Source organism: Chenopodium album, chromosome 23, assembly GCF_948465745.1.
Source record: "Chenopodium album chromosome 23, dcCheAlbu1.1, whole genome shotgun sequence".
Lineage (NCBI taxonomy): Eukaryota > Viridiplantae > Streptophyta > Magnoliopsida > Caryophyllales > Amaranthaceae > Chenopodium > Chenopodium album.
The window spans coordinates 3,542,517-3,562,297 of NC_137856.1; the positions used below are offsets into that span (position 1 = coordinate 3,542,517).

Below are 19,781 nucleotides of genomic sequence, written 5' to 3' on the forward strand. Positions count from 1 at the left end.
TGGTTTGCTTCCTCCTCCTCACAAGTCTATTTAAGTTGAAGCTGTGTTTAGATATCTATTAGTCTCAAAGAGAGGAGATTTATATTATCACAAATGAAGGGCACACAAATGGGAAATGAGCAGAAAAAGAAATGCATACTCATGAATGTTGAGGGTGAATTAAGCACAAATTCTATTCTTAATCCAGAAATACCAAGTGTCTTAGAATGTATCGTTTGATTTGCTTAAAGAGATCATGCAAAGATGACTTCTCAATAGGTGCCCATTTGAGTCATTACATCAGCAAGGTACCTCAGTTCTTGAATACTTTTTAAGTTGGTAACAATAAGTAGGATGCATAACTTTTAAAGCAACTTCACAATAACTGGTTGAGTACAAAATACCAGGGGCAAGAAATAGCATATCATTCATGTTATAATACTCCACAACTCCAAACAATATAGTTCGATAAAATTACAACGGCTAAACTAATTAGCCAGTTAGGCCTAAAAACAGTAAGGCCAGAGAACCAAATATCAATTCCCATTTGTTACAGAACAGGAAGCGGAATATGACACGGAAAGAACTTCATGTCTACAATATTCCACGACAATGAACATTATTTGTTCGATAAAATTACAAGACTAAACTAACTAAAAGCCTAAAAACAGAAGCACTAGAGAAAGTAGATTTGGCTCTGCACCATATGAATTTATGATACACAGCGGTAAGTGACATGAGATTGTGTGATCTCACCACTGTACGTCACTTTGAGTACCTGCCCCTTCTCATATCCATAATGTCTTACAATTGCATCCTTGGCCGAGATTCGAGGAAGCTGAAACATAAAGGAGACAAATTCCATGTTATTAAAAAAAAACGTAGAATCAATTAGAAGAACTTGCAAGGAGTTACTTTGAAATTAAAAATTAAAAAACACACGAAGGCAAGATTACAGGCAATTAATCACTCAAGTGATGCAGGACAAGACTTTTATCATAGGTGAAAAAAAAACACAGATAAATCAAGAGGTCAAGCCAAAATCTTCTAGGAACAACAATTTCCTGGAACATCCTTATGTGGCCTTAGAAGTACTAAAGTATAGTTAAGAATTATTCTGAATTCACCATTAAATTAGGTACATTAACATAACATTCTATTACTCTATACCATGTTCTCTCTCCCTCTTAACAACTTCTACTTCCATTCATTTCTTTTGTACCCCCTTCCCATCCTCCTCTACCTGTCGTTTCACACAAAACTAAACAGAAATATTTTCCGAAAAGAAACTTCTGGGTACTTTTAAGGAATTCAATAAAGATGTTGACAAACATATTGCTGGGCCTTTATCCTATTCCAACTTTTAGGCTCTCATGTCTTCTGATACCACTGGTATTCTATACAAAGTTGCCCCAACATCCTAGGCACAGACATATAGATAAGAGTAATAAAGGATATAGCGATCCTTAGTCCAAAAAACAAATAGTGGCATGGCATGAAGATCCATATTCTTAAATGTTCTGTTGCATATGACAAACTGTAATAATCCATAGTATATCCACCATAGATAAGCTACCTACCTGCTTTTCTTCCAAATTATATTTCTTCAATAGCTTCTCTTTCTCCCTAGGAGTCAGCACTTGATGCTTTGGCTTCAAAACATGCTTTGTGATATTCACGAGCAAATCAGTTATCTGAAAATAAATGTAAAGTTTTAGATTACCATTTCCATTTATGACATGTATACAACGAAACAGGATGTAGAGCTCCCTGAATTATAAAGAAACTCAAAGGGTGAAATCTAGCAGTTACTATTTTAATTTTCAAGAAGCTTACTTGAAATATCTCGACTTTAAACGGGTATTCATCGATGGCTTTCTGAGCTTGGCTTGTTATTTTACTTTGTAATATCAGTATCAAGCCATTCAAACCTTCTTTGTTAACAATCTGAGCTCCAATGCCACGTATTGAGTTCACTTTGACCAACTGAGGCCCACAGAAAATCACCATGATCTGCATTCAAAGTCAAGAAAACAAACTTTGAAATAGATTGTATGGAATTAAAGCAGGTTATTATTTGACAGAAGCAGACAAATGCTGATAGTAGAGACTGAGGGCTTTGCCAATTTGATTCATTACAACAGCAACAAACGCATCAATAATTGATAATACTAAAGGGTATATAACTACATAATACGAAGTATATGTGTTTCCACCTAATAATGGCCAATTCATTTCAGAGCACATCAGCACAGAGAAAGTAAGATATTTTGGCAAAGCATCTTCAAAGATCGGAGCTTAAATATAGTGGTTGGAAAAGTAGAGCTATTTGTTACAGCACAAAATTAGCGATACAATGATAGATGAGGTAACATTTGACATAAATGATTTCACAACAGAGGTTACAAAACCAGATATGACTCAACAGTCCCATAAGTCAAATTTATGTCGTCCAATTTCAATAACACAATAAAAAAAAAAAAAAAAAAAAAGGTCCATGTGAATTGGTGATCATTAGTTGAGTTTTTCCATATAATTCCAGCCACATAGCCAAAGACGATTTCTAAATAAGATTAGTACATAAATTTTGTATAAGGCAACATACGATCATCCATATATTCTACACATATGCATCAGTATTCATACACGTGCTAATTAACATGGGTATTTAATGTAAAAGGTTAAGATATGGTAACAACCTTTAATAAACTTCACCAAATAGTAAGCTGATATTCATTAACCACCAATCTTAGCTAATAAATCACAAAGCTACCTAGTTCAGACTTCAGAGATTACATAAGTAGACAAAAAAAAGAAGAAAAATCTTGGAACCTTGGCATCTAAATCACTGCCCTTTACGTCTTTATGACGCCCTCAAATGTTCCTAAAAATAAATAGATAAACAAAGCAGAAGGTTCACCAAGTTCAACCAAGAACGATAATTGACACATGCAAGCAATGCAACATAATCAATAGACAAGCAGATAGTAAACAACCAAATACAAATATGTAGTTTCATACATAATCAAACACATATTTAGCAAATTAAACTGCAATTTAACAAAGCCCTAACCCCATTAGGTATTAAACCCAGATACTCAAAAATAACACCAAAAAAAGACAAAAATATAAATAAAAATCATAGGTTCTTGGGGTAAGAGGGAATTAATTGATAGATAAAGGAGGAGGTTGTTCACAAGCTTAACCAAATTCGATAAAAGACACATGCAAGCAATGCAACATGAATCAATTGTCATGCCACAAATATCATACATAAGTAAACAAAAAGTTAGCAAATTCAAGAGAAATTAGACAAAACCCAGACCCCATTGACCCCAATTACTCAAAAAAATCACAAGAAAAAGAACACATACTATTATATCATCCATAATCAAACACAAAGTTACAAACTTTAAGAGAAATCAAGCAAAACCCAGAAACCTCAAAACCCAATTACTCAAAAATTCACATAAAAAAGACAAAATTAAATAAATAAACCCAAAGGGTTTTGGGGAAAAGGGAAGTAATTGTTATACCGTCTTAGAGGGGTCGGAGGCGAGAAAGGAGGTGATACGGAGGCGATCAGGGTCAGGAATAGGGCCAAAAATAGTGCGAAATTCATGAAGAGATTGGTCAATTTCGGAACTGGGGATAGCATAACCCCTGTCTTTGAGCATCTCGAGAGTGGTCCTTCGAGCAAGGTAGTAGCGGTGGCTTTCGGTGGTGCCGTCGTCTACGAAGCTGCTTAGGCATCGTCCGACCGCCTCGCCGTTGATTTCGCCGTCGATCTCCATTGTCGACCGGGAATTTTGTGGGAGAGTTGGGGTTTTAGGAGAGGGGAAGAGAGAGAGCACACTGGAAAGTAATGAGCAATTATGTTGTTAATCAAAGGGTTACAACGATACACTGGTAAAATCCGTATAACCGCGATTTTAGTACATCAAGTTGCAGTTTAATAAAATTTGTTAGTCCGTAATTCTGTATATACACCCGGATGTACCGTACACCTACCTAACCTAAGGTTAGTTTTTGCTTTTTATTTTTATTTTTTTTAATGGAGTTTTTGCTCTTTATTTAATGATAAAATGAAAAATAATTATGAAAATGAGAACAAATACTCATAGATGTACGTTATAATGATTACAGTACAATATTATAATAATTATTACTCCGTATTTTTTTTGACACACTGTTAAAAGACACAGTGTCATTATTTGTGTGTCTTTTAGTACTCCTTCCGTTTTTAAATACTTGCTCCAAATCTATTTTTTGCACTATTCATTTATCTTACTTTGACTAACGTTTGTGATTTATATATAAGAATAAATATAGTCTTGTGGGTACTTGTTGAAATCGTCTCAATGAATAGATTATTAATTTTCAATTGTTAGAATTTAATATATAAATAATTAAATATAATCGATCGAAAATTTTCAATTGGTGTTTTAAGAGGAAAGACTTGAGGTTCTCCACTCTCCAATGTGGAAAATTTTTAGTTTCCTCTAGAAGAATATTAGAAATGTTACCTCGTTTAATAGGTCAACTAGTTTTTTGGTTCGGGCGATGCCAAGAGTTATTACATGGGGTTGATTATTAATGTACTTTGTAATTTATAACTAAATTGTTGTTTATATTGTCAATTGCTACATATTAATATTTTGTATTCAAAACATTACATAAAAAATCACATAACTTGATAAACTTGTTAAGGGTTCGTTTGGCATTACTGTGGTTTTCTGTTTTTTGGTTTTTTGTTTTTAAAAAGTATATTTTATATCTCACATAATGAATCAAGAAATATATAGACTTACTAAAATCATGATAATTTTGAAAACTGACAACAGAAAAATGGAAACACCTTTTTCTTGTTTCCTGTTTTTGGTTTTTAGTTTTCAAAAAAACAGGAAACTGAAAACCAAAAATGATGCCAAACAAGTATCGGGAGTTAATTTTTGTAAGAAAACTAGAACTATCATACATCACCCTAGTTTTCTTTTCTATATAATGCGGCAAAAAACAATCCCAATTTGCAATCTACGAAGTACAGCATTGATGATTTTGAATAGCTTTGAAATCATGTGATGATTGTTTTGTGCTTTTCATAATCTTTTCATGGTTTGAAACCCCTCTTCTTCTAGTTGTGAATCGGTTGATTATGCCACTTTTGACCTTGTCCTTGAAATTGCACGTTTGAGGTTTCAAAATCACTGCAAATTGGATGATGGTATTGTGTATTGTCATACTTTAAAATTTTACTGCCCCCACCACCCATCTTTCTATACAATAACCAAGAACTACTACTCAGGTATTCATGCGCATGAAAAAACTAGGGACCATTTTTATTCTTCCCGTGAGCAAAGTTATTAACCTTTTCAAGCTAACCTACAAGCAGCTTCTACAAACACTCACAGCGATTCAGGGACTCGTGTACAGCATTGGTGATGTAATATTACACCCTCTCATATTCTTTGCCCATGAGCACATAGAGTAAAAATACACTCGAGTGTATGATGGAATTATATGAGCTTTGTGGCGGAGTGGCCTTGTTTTTATTTTAAATTAATTGTAGTCGTGTCTTACCAAATATTTTACTTAGTTTCGGGTGCCCTCCTTAGTAGGGTTCATTTGGTCCAGTGAGTTCAGTCCAATATGGCCCTGAGAAAGTTTTAAATGCCAATCTGACAACATTCAGGATACAATAGACCCGACCCATTTGAATCTTGCAGCAAACCAGGATTTTAACAGCTAAACTCACAAGCCTTTGCAGCCTGCTCTGCAAGCGTGCAGTTCAGAGTAGTTACAAACTAACTTTGTGCTTTAACTCTTACACCATATATATACTGATATACATAGCATTGCCACTTTGGCAAGTTCATTTAAACCACAGAAAACCAAGAATGATGAATGTAGGACAAAAGCACTTAAATATGAAGCAAATCTAGTTGAGGAATTGTAAATGACAAAATTTACATTCTTATTTGCATGAACCGATTCTTTACTGTGCAGTGTAAACTATCATGGTTAATACTTAATACAGCATTATAGCCTGAACAACAGTAGAGCATAGAGCAAATCTCTATTTTCCTTGAAAGCTATGGAACTAACAAGGAGCGAAATGTCATAAATTCTCTTAATGAGAAAATTGCAGTTAGACTTTGATCATGCCATTATGAGAACTACCGACATTTCACCTCATGTCAATTGTCCGATTATTCAACGAGGCGGATGAGATATGGGATAATGCATCAGCAAAAGCTATCTATCTTTAGGCAAAAATAGGACCACGCAATTCAAAATGGAGAGGGTTAAGCCTCTAAGCACATTATAAGGCTGAATTCCGATCAAATCAAGAGTAGACAATTAGCCCCTTTTTTCCAGAAAAATACCCTACCACCATTGCTTAAGACATGATAATTATCAGCTACCCTCATGTCAATATTTCAGACTCTTTTGAACTTAATCACAAATCATTGTTATATCCAGGTCTTCAGGTGCGGGTTTTCAAATATAGTTACAAATGCAATAGATATCATATGCAGGCAAAATCGTCCAATCCAAAAGTATTTTCTTCCAAAACTACCTCTATTTAGTTACACAATCCCCAAAAAATTTGTATGCCAGAAAAACAAAAGAGATGCCCAAGATTCAAATCTTTGTAAGCCATCTCTGAGATGGAATCATTTTTAAGAAGCACTAACAGTAGTGCACTTCATGCTAGAAAATACAATGTATAAAGGCTAATTCAACCCGTGTTATCGGGGAAGAGTTGCCAACCTTTCAAATCTGGGCAGTTTGCCCTTGCTATGTGTACATCGTGCAGTTAGGGCCTTCAGGCAGGTGTGATAAGACTTTCAGCTAAAAATCAAGCCTGGCGCTTGTCATATCAAATAAACACACTAGAAAGTAGAAACCGAATAAAAGGGGAATAGCAGTGAGCCAGCCAAGTATGCACAAGTATAGTTGAGGAATACTCCGTAGTAAAGGAAATTAATGACCAATTTACAGGTTCAGCTTGACAAATGCTGTACCACCAAAACTAATGCAAGGGCCACGGGCAACGGTAGTATGCACCACCAAAGTCCACAGTAAGAAATCATGACTAACTAACAGGCAGGCATGAAGTGACCCATCACACATTAATCCCTACTCTCTAGGCAGGATTAGGACCACAAAATTAATAAGAGACGGAACGATTCTATCCCTGCCCAGTTCAGAGAAGAAATTAACCTTTTACCTAATAAACTATTCAACCCCACAAAATTACTCTCTTCATTACCAAATACTTGCTGCTTAAACAATATTTTTTTGGTTCAATACTTAGTACTTACCATTTCACATACTTAATGTGATGTTTCATAATGTCAGCGCAGCAACTAGCATACTCCTTATTTGTGTGCAAAATCTTAAACAACAAGTATTTAAGAAATTAAGAACGAGGTTCAGGGTATCATATAGTCAACACCAAGCACTTAAATATCTGGAATTGTGACCTTTTAAACTTATTGAAACAGACATATCCAGATAAAAGATTAGAGCATCTTAGAGAATTCATCAACCTTCGCTACAACTTTACATTATACCAAATTCGGATACACACAATCAAGTCCAGTATTTAATTGTCCAAGATTCTAACAGAAAAATGAACAATGTAGCGATGCATCCAAAGGCAAAAGATATTGATATATAAGAATAAAGGACAAATTACACTGATCCAGACCTAGGCATAAACATATAGGATGAATTAATTACTACCAAGAAACTGATGAAGTTTCGTAGTAAAATGAATGAATGAAACAAAAGTACATTCATGAGCAACAACCTGGACAACGAACTAACCCATTCTCATTGCAGTCAGGGCACCTACTTGTTCGTCCTTCCTCTTCTAGGAAAACCTTCCGACTTCCATAACAATTCGAGCAAGGAACAAACCTTGCATCACCACAACTCTCACATTCAAACCCGCAATCCTGAATAGGAAATCCATCCAATAGCCTCTCCAACTCTCCATTTTCATGCAATTGCTTGATCTCATCAGCACCTCCTATATGCTTCCCTCCAATAAAAAGTTGGGGCAAACTGAATGCTTTTCCACCAAGTGCACTTTGCAATTCCTTCTTATAGGTTGAATCCATTGAAATATCTTTCTCATCCACCATCACCCTACACCCTCTAAGTATCAATCGAACCGCGCTGCAATCTTCATAAGTCTTCCTAATCCCTCTCACGCTAGTAAAATATAACACAATCTTGTCCTCACAACCAACCACTTTGTCCTTACCAACACTGTCATCACTACATAATTTCGAGACCACGGCACCGGAATCCACACTCTTGGTGATTTTAGGGGCAAATGGACTCGAACCCACTGGATTACTCATTCTCATAGATGTATTACACCCCAAATTTTTAGCTGATAGCGCCTTTTGATAGCTAGAAGCAACATTAGGGTCCATCTTAGATAACAATGACTCCTCAGACAAAAGTTGCCACAAGGGTTTCGAATTTAGGTTAGAATCTAACTCTCCTTCCTCAACTTTTGGTTGAGGCATTTCAACAAACACATAAGAGTCACTCAATTTTTTCACAGAATCAGTAAAATTTAAGCCTAATCTCAAACTGGGTTTTTTCTGGGTATCATCAAAATCACATGAATTCAAAGATTTAAGCTTAAAATCGTTACCAAATCCATGATTAAACTCTTCTTCCGCTTCTTCCTCAAGCCCTTCCATAAGCTCCCATGTGTTGATCACGGAATCCGGCGACGATTGGCCGGAGAAATCGCCGCCGTCAACGGCGTAGGCGTGGTTGTCGACGACAATAAGAGACCCATAAGTAGTAGAGGTGAGAGAAACAAGGTGATGAGTATCCCCTTTTCGAATCGCAGGATGATGAACTAAAGGGGTTGAAAGAGAACGAGGTTTTGGAATTACAGAAGAATTTGCAGAAGTAGAAGAAGAAGACGATGATGAAGAAGAAGAAGTAGCAGCAGTTGCTGAAGAAGAAGAAAACGACGAGTGATGAGAGGAGAGAGAAAATGAAGGATCTTCAATGGCTTTTGCTAGAAGGGTATCTAGTCTTGAAGCTGAACACCCCATTGAAATTGATTGAATTGACTCACAGTTTTTCAGATTTCTGGGTATCTTATAAAAAAAAGGTTGTTATTTTTGATAGATTACAAGTATTTTGGGTGGATTTCGTTTTAAGGATTACTCTATATTACTCGTATTTTGTTAGACTCTGGCTAATCTGAACTTGAGTCAAGGGTGTGACCCGAGAAGAAACTTTAACAGGTTCTTATGTAAGTCGGGATTTTAGAGTTTATTAGACTTCGACTAATTTAACCTCGAGTCAGGGCCGACAGAGGATTTTGGCAGGTGGATTGCTTGTATTAGTCAGGAAGGTAAGAAGGAAGTATCAGAGGATAGAGAAAGAGAGTTTGAAAAGGAAATATACAATGAATGAGATTATTATGGAAGTTTGGAGTAATTAATGAATATAGAAATTTGGAATTTTGCTTCAAATAAACGGAAACTTGTGTCAAATTAAATTGAGTAATAATTGAAGGTATCTAATTAAGTAATTATTCCTTGTTTTCGAAGTTTGGTTATGTTTTCTAACAAGACAAGTTAATTAAACAAAGTACAAATTGCACGAACTGCCGTGCTTCTTTTACATGATTAACGACATTATTGACTTTTTATGGTGATTTAGATAAGTGAGATATGGATTTGAATAGTATTTCCTCATTTTGAAATTGACTGTTTCAAGTTTGAAAAACACATGTAATGTACTCTATTGATTAATTATTATCAATTGTTTTTTTTTTTTTAGATTAGCATATGACGTTTTATGCAATTCAAAATGAGAAGGTTTTGCGTGAGGTCGTTTCACGTGAGTCCGGTTTATAATGCACACACCATTCCTCACCCACTGCTACTACCACTACCTAGCCATTTGTCGACAACTGACGACCACCCTTCCCCTCCCATTTCCAACTCCTTACCCGTAGTACCGTCCACCACTCGCCCAGCCAAAACCCTACTCGCTGCTCCATCCATCGCACACAGCACGCACCAATCAAACAACTCTTAGTCGCTACATATTGGTAATTAAAGATATTATCGATTAAAATAATGCTTTTACAAGTGTAAAAAGAAAAGTGTTAACATTCGTTTCATTAAAATGGTTATAGACTTGTACGGAGTACTTACTTTTTCGCACTCTTCAATTCACACATCTAGGTAATTCAACCATTAATGAATTGTAATTACCAATCAATCAATCAATGAGTAGTAATTACCACGCATTTAAAATTTGATTTTATTGAATACTTGTTGAGATAAATCAAACTAGATCTTACATATACACTACACTATTTATAAGTTCATTTAATAGTCATTGAAGAATAATAAAGGACTTAAGGTGATTTACATTTCTACACAACCTCTTGGGTGACGAGAACCAATATACCGAAGTTTCCTGACATGTAGCTGGACCATCCGAATGATAAGGCAAATGCCATGTTCTGTTGCCTGTTGAACTCCTTTAATGCAGAATACATCAGAAAAAGAAGCTTGATCTTACAAAAACTTAGTTGACTGTCTCTAAACTACATATCGTATTGTAATTTGATCTTTACTTGACACCATTTTGCAGCAAAGGGAGAGTTAATGTTAAATTTACATGTATACTGTATGTATGCAATCATTGCAATGTATCATGTATGTGAAGGAATCTGTATTACCAGCTCCTACGAGTGAGCAATGATTCGAGGAACTTCAAATGAATATTTACTCCCTTGATGCATTGTGGTGTATGGTGAGTTTATGTGGTTTAATATGCATCCTCTCCGTTTCTAATATGAATACATATACAAAAACCTCATTTTCTTTGTATGAAATACAAATGTGGTGGAAAGACTGATGCTTCCTGCAAGAATGTTCTGAAAACATTGCAGGATGCCTCAATCAGATACAGAGTTAGACACATTGATCACACAGAAATTACATGTTCATTAAAAAAAATTCATGAAACACAAGCCACGATATGTTCCATGTTTTCCTAATATATGCAGAATGATCCATAAAACTATATCAGAGAAACATTCTCGTCAAAAGTAAGAGCAGCACCGTGCCTTGAGAACATCAGATAAACTTAGTAGCCCACTATACTGAATTTCTCATAAGAAACCTCGTGTATCAGTTCAAAACTAACCCAAAGTGCATGTCATAGGCCTATATGATCACATGCATCTCTGAAATTGGAAGCACTGTGAATAAGCTGCTTGACCTAAGCTACCGCGACCTCAGGGCTCGCCTGTGACCTGGCCTGGGCATTGGGGGCTTGGGAGTTGGGAATGCTACTTCACCTAGCAATCTGACATAGGGATAGCAGATGCATGTCACTGCCACTGGAATCACCGATCCATGGCCCCAGTACCAAAGTTCCTACTGCTCAAGAAGTACTCAAAACAATTATGGTGCTACGGACCCAAGTGCTAGGAACAGAATATAGAGTAACACACAATCACCTCCAAGCACCCAAGAGTCCAAGACATATTCTGGCAGCTAACTATGCTCTTTCAATCTGTCAAATATGATAACTCATCAGCTGAGATGTAAATATACTTACATTAGTTGCATATAATACTTACATGTATGAAATTAGCAAGTCCAAGGTTCATAATATCAACCATATAGCCAGAATTATAAGCACGAATATACCCCCAACAGAAATAATCATAATCAACCTTTCAGTCTCTCACAAGGTTTGACTGCACATTAATATTTTATCCAACTCAAACAAAGACCATCGACTATACAATGAATAAATGAAATTTTCTAAATAGAATAAGTTACTAAGAAAAAGCAAATTCCAACACCCTATTTCCCTAAGAATAAAGCAACTTACCTGCATAATTGTTAAAAAAAATGAATTCCTAAATGGAAGTTTACATCTTTACTATCATTGCTGAGGGGGGCTCCAGTTGAAAACATCCAAGTTTCCCTTTACCAGGCTAAACAAATTCTACAAAAGCTACAGTTTATACTATAACTTCCACAGCTCCATTCATTGACAAACTAATCCGAATGAAATCCCAAACCCAATAGATAGAAACCGAGAAAGAAGAGATCCCAACATAACAAAACGATCCAGGCCTAAAAATACATAACTTGGCAATTCCTTCACTGCATAGGTAAGGGCATTGCAAAGTGTGACCTAAATTGTAGCTAGCTCTTACACCAAACAAAGAAACTTCGTCTTTAGTCCAATAACTCCAACTCCAACCAACGCAACAACATGCCTCTTCAAGCCCAACTTATCCACACCTTAAATTTAAGCAATGTAAATGATCTCCCAATTATAATAAATCACTAACTATATCTTATACAGCTAGTTTCTGGTCACATGTCTCCAATCTCACCATAATTTGTCCAAAAAAAAAAAAAAAATCCCTAGTCAGTTGTCTATGTGTTACTCCTATAGATATACATATATGTTACCATGCAAACAATAAAACAAATGGCCAATTCAAAAAGTAGCAACGCGTAGATCCTACACTTGGGAGCATGATGCGCATCACGCTCTAAGTTACAAATTCTTTCCATGACTTTCAAATAGAAACCCTAAATGCCCTCTACTTTAACCGGCCGTAGAACAAAACAATTCAATCAAATTGAAAAATATACTACCCTTTGTTTCGGGTAAAAACAATGGGACCTTGCCGAAGGTCCAATGAGGTGGTGAAGACTGGGCTCGGTCCAAGTGACGTTGGGCCGAGGATTTCCTGCACAGCAAGCACACGTAAACTAGCCTCGGGGGTGTTGCCGAGGAAGGCCCCTCCGATGCTAAAGTTAGTACAATGTGTAGAGAGAAGGCTATGCAAGAGAATTAATTGCTTGAGGCTTTTGTGACTTATCCTTTACAAAGGTGATATTGATGGCTTTTATACCTTGGCATATATGGGAGAATTGGGCTTGGGCCCAATTGACTTGCTTTGTTGGCTGACCTTGACTTTAGCACTATTTGGAGAGTTGAACCTTGACCTTGGGCTTCTAATTGGATCATTTAATGACTTGGCCCAATTGGACTAAATTGGACCCAAACAACTTGCCCCCCAAGACCCGATTTGGAGGAATGACAGGTCGGGTTTTGATTAACCAGAAAAAGGAGGGAAGTAAATGATTTAAATAATCCAAAAAGATTTGAATTAAAACCGCCATTAACGAAATAGCAGTTGATGGATGGATAATTAGCGGAAGTTGGACGGATAATGGGCAGTTAATCTCCTAATTAAGGATAAACGTGTTTAACGGTTACTTAATGAGGCATTAAAGAGCGAATTTAAGCGTGAATCTCTTAAAATCCCCATTTCTGGAGATAAAACCAAAAGATACGCACTCTCTCCTCATTTCTTCACCAACACAAGGTCGAACCCCGCAAGAAGAAATCCTGAATCCGCATCAAAACTTCACTGAACCCCCGAGAGATAAGCTTAGAAACCGAAATTCGTCATTCCGAACTTGTAGATCGGTAAATTCCGCTTCAGATAAAGGTAATTTCCTCTGATTTTTGTTTGATTTTCTTCGAATTTGAACTCCTTCCCCCTTTCCTTTCGATTTTTCTTCGAAAAACCAACAATGGTGAGAGGAGTCAGAGGTAGAGCCCGTGCTCCAAGGAGAGCAAGGCAGTTCCCCGATCCCCGGAACAGGGTTGGGACCTGGAACGGACGAGGAGTGGGGTCTGACCCTGCTGAAGGGATTAGGGCAACCCCAATTTCATCGGCGCCTCCTGAAGGAACGGAGGAGCCGAGCGTCTCTGGGCAGGACGAAGTAGTTCCCGCTCAACTTTGGGACGTCCTTCCTGGGTTTCAGGAATGGGAGGACGCTGAGGTAGCCTCAGCCATGATAAAGAACCGTCCCTACCATTGGTGGGTACAGCACGCCGAGGTGTATCGGTTTGCCGAACAAATAGAGCTGCACTACGGTATAATGGAAGCTGATGGGTATTGGTGCAGAATGCCCGTTGCATCTGATAGAATCCATCGTCCACCCCCGGGGTATGTGGGGGTGTACACAAGACAGCTCCAGTATGGGCTGAGGTTTCCTCTGGACACATTTGTCCGAGACTTGCTGATCCACTACAGGGTCTCCCTGTGCGAGCTAACTCCCGTCAGCATCCGAAGGGTGATGACGTACTTGTGGGTCTGCAAGTTTTTCAGATATGTACCGAACCTCCACTGCTTCAAAAAGCTTCATCGGCTAATGCCGAACATTCAAAGTGGGCACGGTAATCATGGTCCTGGGTGGTTCCGAATTGAGTCTCGGCCTCAGTATTTAACCATGTGGCCGAATGATTCCTCAGATAAGGAATGGAGGGGTCAATGGATCTGGGTTAGGGCGCCCACAGATCCTGCCCATCCTTATGTCTTCAGCGCTCCCAGGTATCTATCTGATCCTGACCCTGAAATGGGAAGTCTAGGCCCTCCCGAAGATACAGGCCCAGACCTGCACCTTGACCAGCAAAATATCTTCGGCCGAAGGCTGAATCCTGGGGGCGCTGGGGGCCGAATGAAGTATATCCCGGAGACTTGGCTCCCGGATAACCACTACATTTTCCAAGAGCACATGCTAGCGGCTGTCGGCCTCAGCCGAAAGTTCAGGGATGGTAAGTTTCTTCGGCTGGGGCCGAGGCCTTAGTTACTTACTCTTAGCAAGGACTTTGTTTTGCACTTTCCTGCTGAGCCGATCCAGCATTTTTATTTTGCCGAACTGACCTTTGTTCTTTTCCTGTACTCAGAGCGGAACGAGACGAACGTCGGCATCGACTACAACCGCCTCGGCGTCAGCCAAGAGCGAGTTATTCTCGACCGGGCCCCCGCTATCACCGACTCCAAGCACAGGGAGGTCCATCTAGACCACTCTCATTTACAAATCGAGGCTGTTGCCCTGTATCAGAGGCAGAAGCCTTGGTGGAAGAAGAGAGACCCTTGGCTCCAGTTGCTAGCCGAGGAGCTTGAAGCTGCCCGTACAGCCGAGGAGGTTGCACGGGCTTTTGAAGCTTTTGAAGGAGAAGGGACCTCCAGGGCCGCCGAAGAATCAGCGGCAGCCAGGGCAGCTGAGAAAGAAGACGAGGCTTTGCTGGAGACCTCGGTGAGTTTACTTTTTAGCTTTGAAAAATTTTTTTTTTTTTTTTTTTTTTTTTTTTTGGAGAACTCACACTCTTCCTGCCCCCTCTGTTTTTTGCAGTCTGAAGGGAGCAAAAGGCATAGAGAAGGAAAAGCTCCTGCTCCTCCTGAAGATCAAATCCAAGAAGATTCCGAAGAATCGGATATGGATGAACAGCCCCTTCAGAAAAGGAGGAGACGAATGGCCATCATCGGCCCTCATGACTTCCCAATGGGGCCGAGGCCAGCCGGCATCAGCATAAGGGAGCCCGAGGGAGGCGGCGAATTGCCGAGGGTTCCCCCACCACCACCGCAATCTCCGCCGAAGACCCCTCCCCCACCTCCTGAAATGGAGGTGGACCAGGAGACTCCCGATCCAAAGGGAGGGGTCCCAGCTGAGGGAACAATGGATGGTGCCGAAGGGCACAATGCCGAAAGCGCTGAGAAGCCCGCTGCTGAGGGCTTCTCAGCTGAAATTGCCAGAGAGGTTGAAGCCTTCGTCCTCAAACCTGAAGCAGAGGTCATCACAATCGACTCTGCTGAGAAGGAAGAAGAGACAGCTGAAGGAGGGGGCGCTGAACCTCGAAGGGTTCAGGAGGTTCCTGAGTCTTCCTTCCCCTCATTCCAGACGCTGCATTCTGGAGATATGGGGTTCTCGGCCCCCCGAATTCCAATTCCAGAGCATATCTGGGATACCATTTGGGGCCAGAACCGAGAAGGTGCAGAAGCCTACTTCGGCAATTTTGCTGGGATGTCCGAAGTAGACAGGGCAAGGGCCTGGTCGCTGAAGGCCACTGCTGGGATGGGTGAATCCAGCAGATCTGTTCCAGACCCTGCAAGGACGAATCAGCTGCTGATGATGCAGGTAAATCCTTACACATGCCTCTGATTTTCCTACCTAGCTCTTCAGTTTCAAGTTTTTTTTTTACTGAGTTGTGCCTTTGCTTTCCAGTTTGTGCACAATCAGACTCTTACTGTAGAGCTGATAGATTCCCTACAAGATAGGGTTGACGAGGCTGAGCACGCCCACAAGGTAGCTCTTGAAGAGCTGAAGCTTGCTAAGCTGAAGCAGGCAGCAGCCGAGGAAAGGCAGAAGGAGGGAGAGGAATATGAAAGGAAAGCTGCTGAAGCCCTCCAGACCTTCTGCACTGCGATGGAGGAGGAGGTTTTCCCCCCGCTGATAGAGGGGGAGAACTTCCTCCGGGACCACATGGGAGTGGACGTCACCAAGTTCAAGGCTGCCATTGAAAGCCGAATCAGGGACAGAGCTACTGCACAGGCTGAGGTGCAGCAAAGACTAGAAGCTTCAGAAGCCAGTAGGATGGCTGCTGAAGAACAGCTCCAAGCCCACAACGTCCAACTCTCAGAGGTTGCTGCTGCTGCCGAAGCTGAGAGAGCGAAGCTTAAAGAAGCTGAGGATCAGCTGATTATCAGAGATGAAGAGCTGACTCAACTGAGGGCTGAAGCTTCAGAGGTTCAGCAAGAGCTGAACAAGCAGAAGGGTACCTCTTCCGAGCTCGCTGAAGAGCTAAATCAATCCAAGAAAAGCTTGGAGGAGGTACAAAAGAAGCTGGCAGACGCTGAAGCCCTGCTCAAGACCCGCCTTTATACTCAAGAAGAGTACGAAATGGGTTTTAAGAACGGGTTCAGAGTATGCCGAAGGCTCTGTCTCCATGCTGAGCCAAATCTGGACTGGTCCAAGTGTGCTGAATGGAGCCAGGATCCAGAAGATCCCCATATGAAGTTCCCAACTCAGGCCGAAGCTAAGATTCTTGCAGCTGAGGAAGCTGAGGAAGAGGAAGAGAGAAGGGAGGCTCAGCAGGTTGCACACCCTGCTTCATCTGCTGCTGGAGCTGAAGCCAGCATTGCTGATCAGTCTGATCCCCAGGCCAAAGCATAGGAACTCGGGCAGTCGTCTTCAGAATCTTGCGGTTCATCATGCGCTCAACTTTAGACTTGCCGCTTCTGAAATTTTTTTTTTTTGCCTTGTTTTTTGCTTCAGCTTGCCTTGATGTACAAACTGCTTTATTGCTTTTGCATGTACTTCGACAGCTGCATTTTCCGTTTGTGGACGGCTGCCGATATTGCTTTCTTTGAATATTTGCACTTCGTAGCTCATTTTATTTTATAATGAGCCTTATTAATCTGATGCATTTTCTTCAACTGCCTTGCCTTAGCTTGTATGCTTTACTGTTTCTGAGTTTTGAGAAATCTTCGTAAAGTTTGTTAAGTACTTCGTCTGAAGAATTATGCTGAAGATGAATTTGCATTGGCAGTGCTCCTTGCCCCCCCAGTAATCTGAAGATCTAAGTCTTTGGATTGCTGGGTTGGATTTGAAATCTTCAGCCAAAGCTGAACAAAAATGGATATCTAAGACACAGGGCCAACCGAAGGCAATGTCTCAGACAATGGCCCTCTGGGATACAAGGCTCAGTTAAGGCAGTATCCCAGATTTGTCCATAGAGTCTTTGAGGAACAAGTCTTACTGAAGTTGATCCTCAGCTGAAAGACCAGAGTTCCTTAATAAGACAAATTTATCAGCAGTCTGGAACCCAATTACCCGAAGGTGAAAGTTCCAAGCTGGACTGAAATAAAAAACTTTAATGGTTGATGTTATGCTTGATTTTCTGTCTATCTATAAAAATGGATACCTGAAACACAAGGCCAACTGAAGGCAATGTCTCAGATAATGGCTTTCTGGGATACGGGGCTCAGTTAAGGCAATATCCCAGATTTGTCCATGGACTCAATGTCTTTGGAGAACAAGTCTTACTGAAGTTGAACTTCAGCTGAAAGACCAGGGTTCTTTAAAAAGACGAGCTTGTCAGCAATCCGAAACCCAGTTACCCGAAGGCGAAGGTCTCAGACAAGGCTGAATAAAAGCCCTTAAAGAGTAGATAGCCAAATGAAAACTTGAAAGCATAAAATGTTGAAAGTTATTGTTGAAACGGTGGCTCTGAGGCCTTTCATTAATAATTCAAAATGTACTTACAAAGATTTTTTTTTTTTTTTTTTTTTTTTTTTTTTTTTTTTTTTTTGCCCCGGAGGGTTTACACATGGTATTTCTTAAGTACATCGGCGTTCCAATGATTTTTCAGCTCAGTTACGTCCAACTGCCGAAGTCGGTATGTCCCTGGCTGAAGCTCATCATAAATTTCGTAAGGTCCCTCCCATGCAGCTGAGAGTTTCCCATGAATTCGGCTTTTTTGAACTGCAGCAGCATTCCGAAGAACAAGGTCTCCAATTCTGAGAGGCCTTGCGTGGACCCTTCGGTTGTAAAATTTGCTGATTCTCTGCTTATAAGCAGCCATTCTGTCTCGGGCTGAGTCCCTCACTTCGTCGAGGAAATCAAGGGATTCTTTCATAAGTTACTCGTTCTCAGCCGAGAAATGGTGCACTCTTAAACTTTCAGAGCCGATTTCCACTGGCAGAACGGCTTCGGCACCATGCACCAGCTCAAAAGGTGAACAGCCCGTTGCCTCTTTTTCAGTTGTCCGAAGTGACCAGAGGGTTCCTGGAAGCTCCTCTATCCACTTGGACTTTTGATCTTCAACCCTTTTCTTCAAAGCGTTGAGGATTTGCTTATTTGCAGCTTCGGCTTGGCCATTACTTTGTGGATGACACACTGCCGAATATGCCAATTTGATGCCGAATTGATCTGTGTACCGCCTCAGCGGTAGATTGTCAAATTGCCTTCCATGATCGAAGACAAAAATCCTCGGAATACCAAAACGAGTAATAATATTTTGCCAGATAAATTTCCTGACAGTTTGCTCTGTGATATTCGAGGCTGCCTCAGCCTCAATCCATTTGCTGAAATAGTCGATGCCGACTATTAACCATCTTTTCTGATAGGGTGCATCTGGAAATAGTCCCAAAATATCCAACCCCCATTGGGCAAATGGAAGCGGATTAAGGATCGGCTGAAGGTCTCTAGCTGGCTGATGGATGACTGGTGCAAATTTTTGACACTTCTCGCATTTTCTGACTAGCTCCTTAGCGTCTGAGATCATGGTGGGCCAGTAATATCCGGCCCTTAATGCCTTATGGGCTAAGGCCCTTCCCCCGATGTGGTTCCCACAGATGCCGAGGTGAATTTCCCGAAGGATGTAATCTGCATCTGTTGGTCCCACGCATTTCAGCAACGGGGCTGAGAAGGATTTTTTCAGGAGCTCTCCTCTGAAGACGACGAACCTTGAGCTGGTTCTCTTCAGCTTGGAAGCCAGAATTTTGTCTTCGGGAATTTCTCCCCGAAGCTTGAAAGCTAGGATGGGGTCCATCCAGCTGGGCTCTGGGTCGGCGCAGCACACTTCGGGTGCTTCGTCGACACTTCTTTCTCGGCGCACCTCCACATATACAGATCTGTTCAGCTCGGTGAGAGTTGAACTGGCAAGTTTGGAGAGTGCATCGGCTTGAGCATTCTGACCCCTTGGGATCAGCTGCACTTCAAAAGTTCTCAGCTTTGCAATGACTGATTTGATCTTGGCAAGGTAATTTACCATGGAGGGCTCTTTGGCCTCGTAGCTGCCACTAATCTGGTATGCAACTAGCTGAGAGTCTGTTTTCAGACAAACATGTTCGGCTTCCAGTGAGATGCACAGTTTTAGGCCTGCAATTGCTGCCTCGTACTCAGCCT

General features: G+C 40.3%; 2 protein-coding genes across 2 annotated transcripts; both read right to left on the reverse strand.

Moving 5' to 3' along the window:
• Positions 1–387: 387 nt before the first annotated feature.
• On the reverse strand, positions 388–3,874 carry LOC145609124 (DNA-directed RNA polymerase V subunit 5A-like). The gene is made up of 4 exons (XM_081664678.1): positions 3,516–3,874; positions 1,816–1,992; positions 1,560–1,673; positions 388–817 (listed from the first exon to the last, which is right to left on the reverse strand). Exons 1-4 carry the CDS (start codon positions 3,771–3,773, stop codon positions 692–694), a joined length of 675 nt encoding a protein of 224 aa, XP_081520804.1. The 5' UTR covers positions 3,774–3,874; the 3' UTR covers positions 388–691.
• Positions 3,875–7,628: 3,754 nt separating this feature from the next.
• On the reverse strand, positions 7,629–9,074 carry LOC145608385 (uncharacterized protein At5g39865-like). The gene has a single exon (XM_081663997.1). The coding sequence runs from the start codon at positions 9,072–9,074 to the stop codon at positions 7,785–7,787; it is 1,290 nt and encodes a 429-aa protein (XP_081520123.1). The 3' UTR covers positions 7,629–7,784.
• Positions 9,075–19,781: the final 10,707 nt, after the last annotated feature.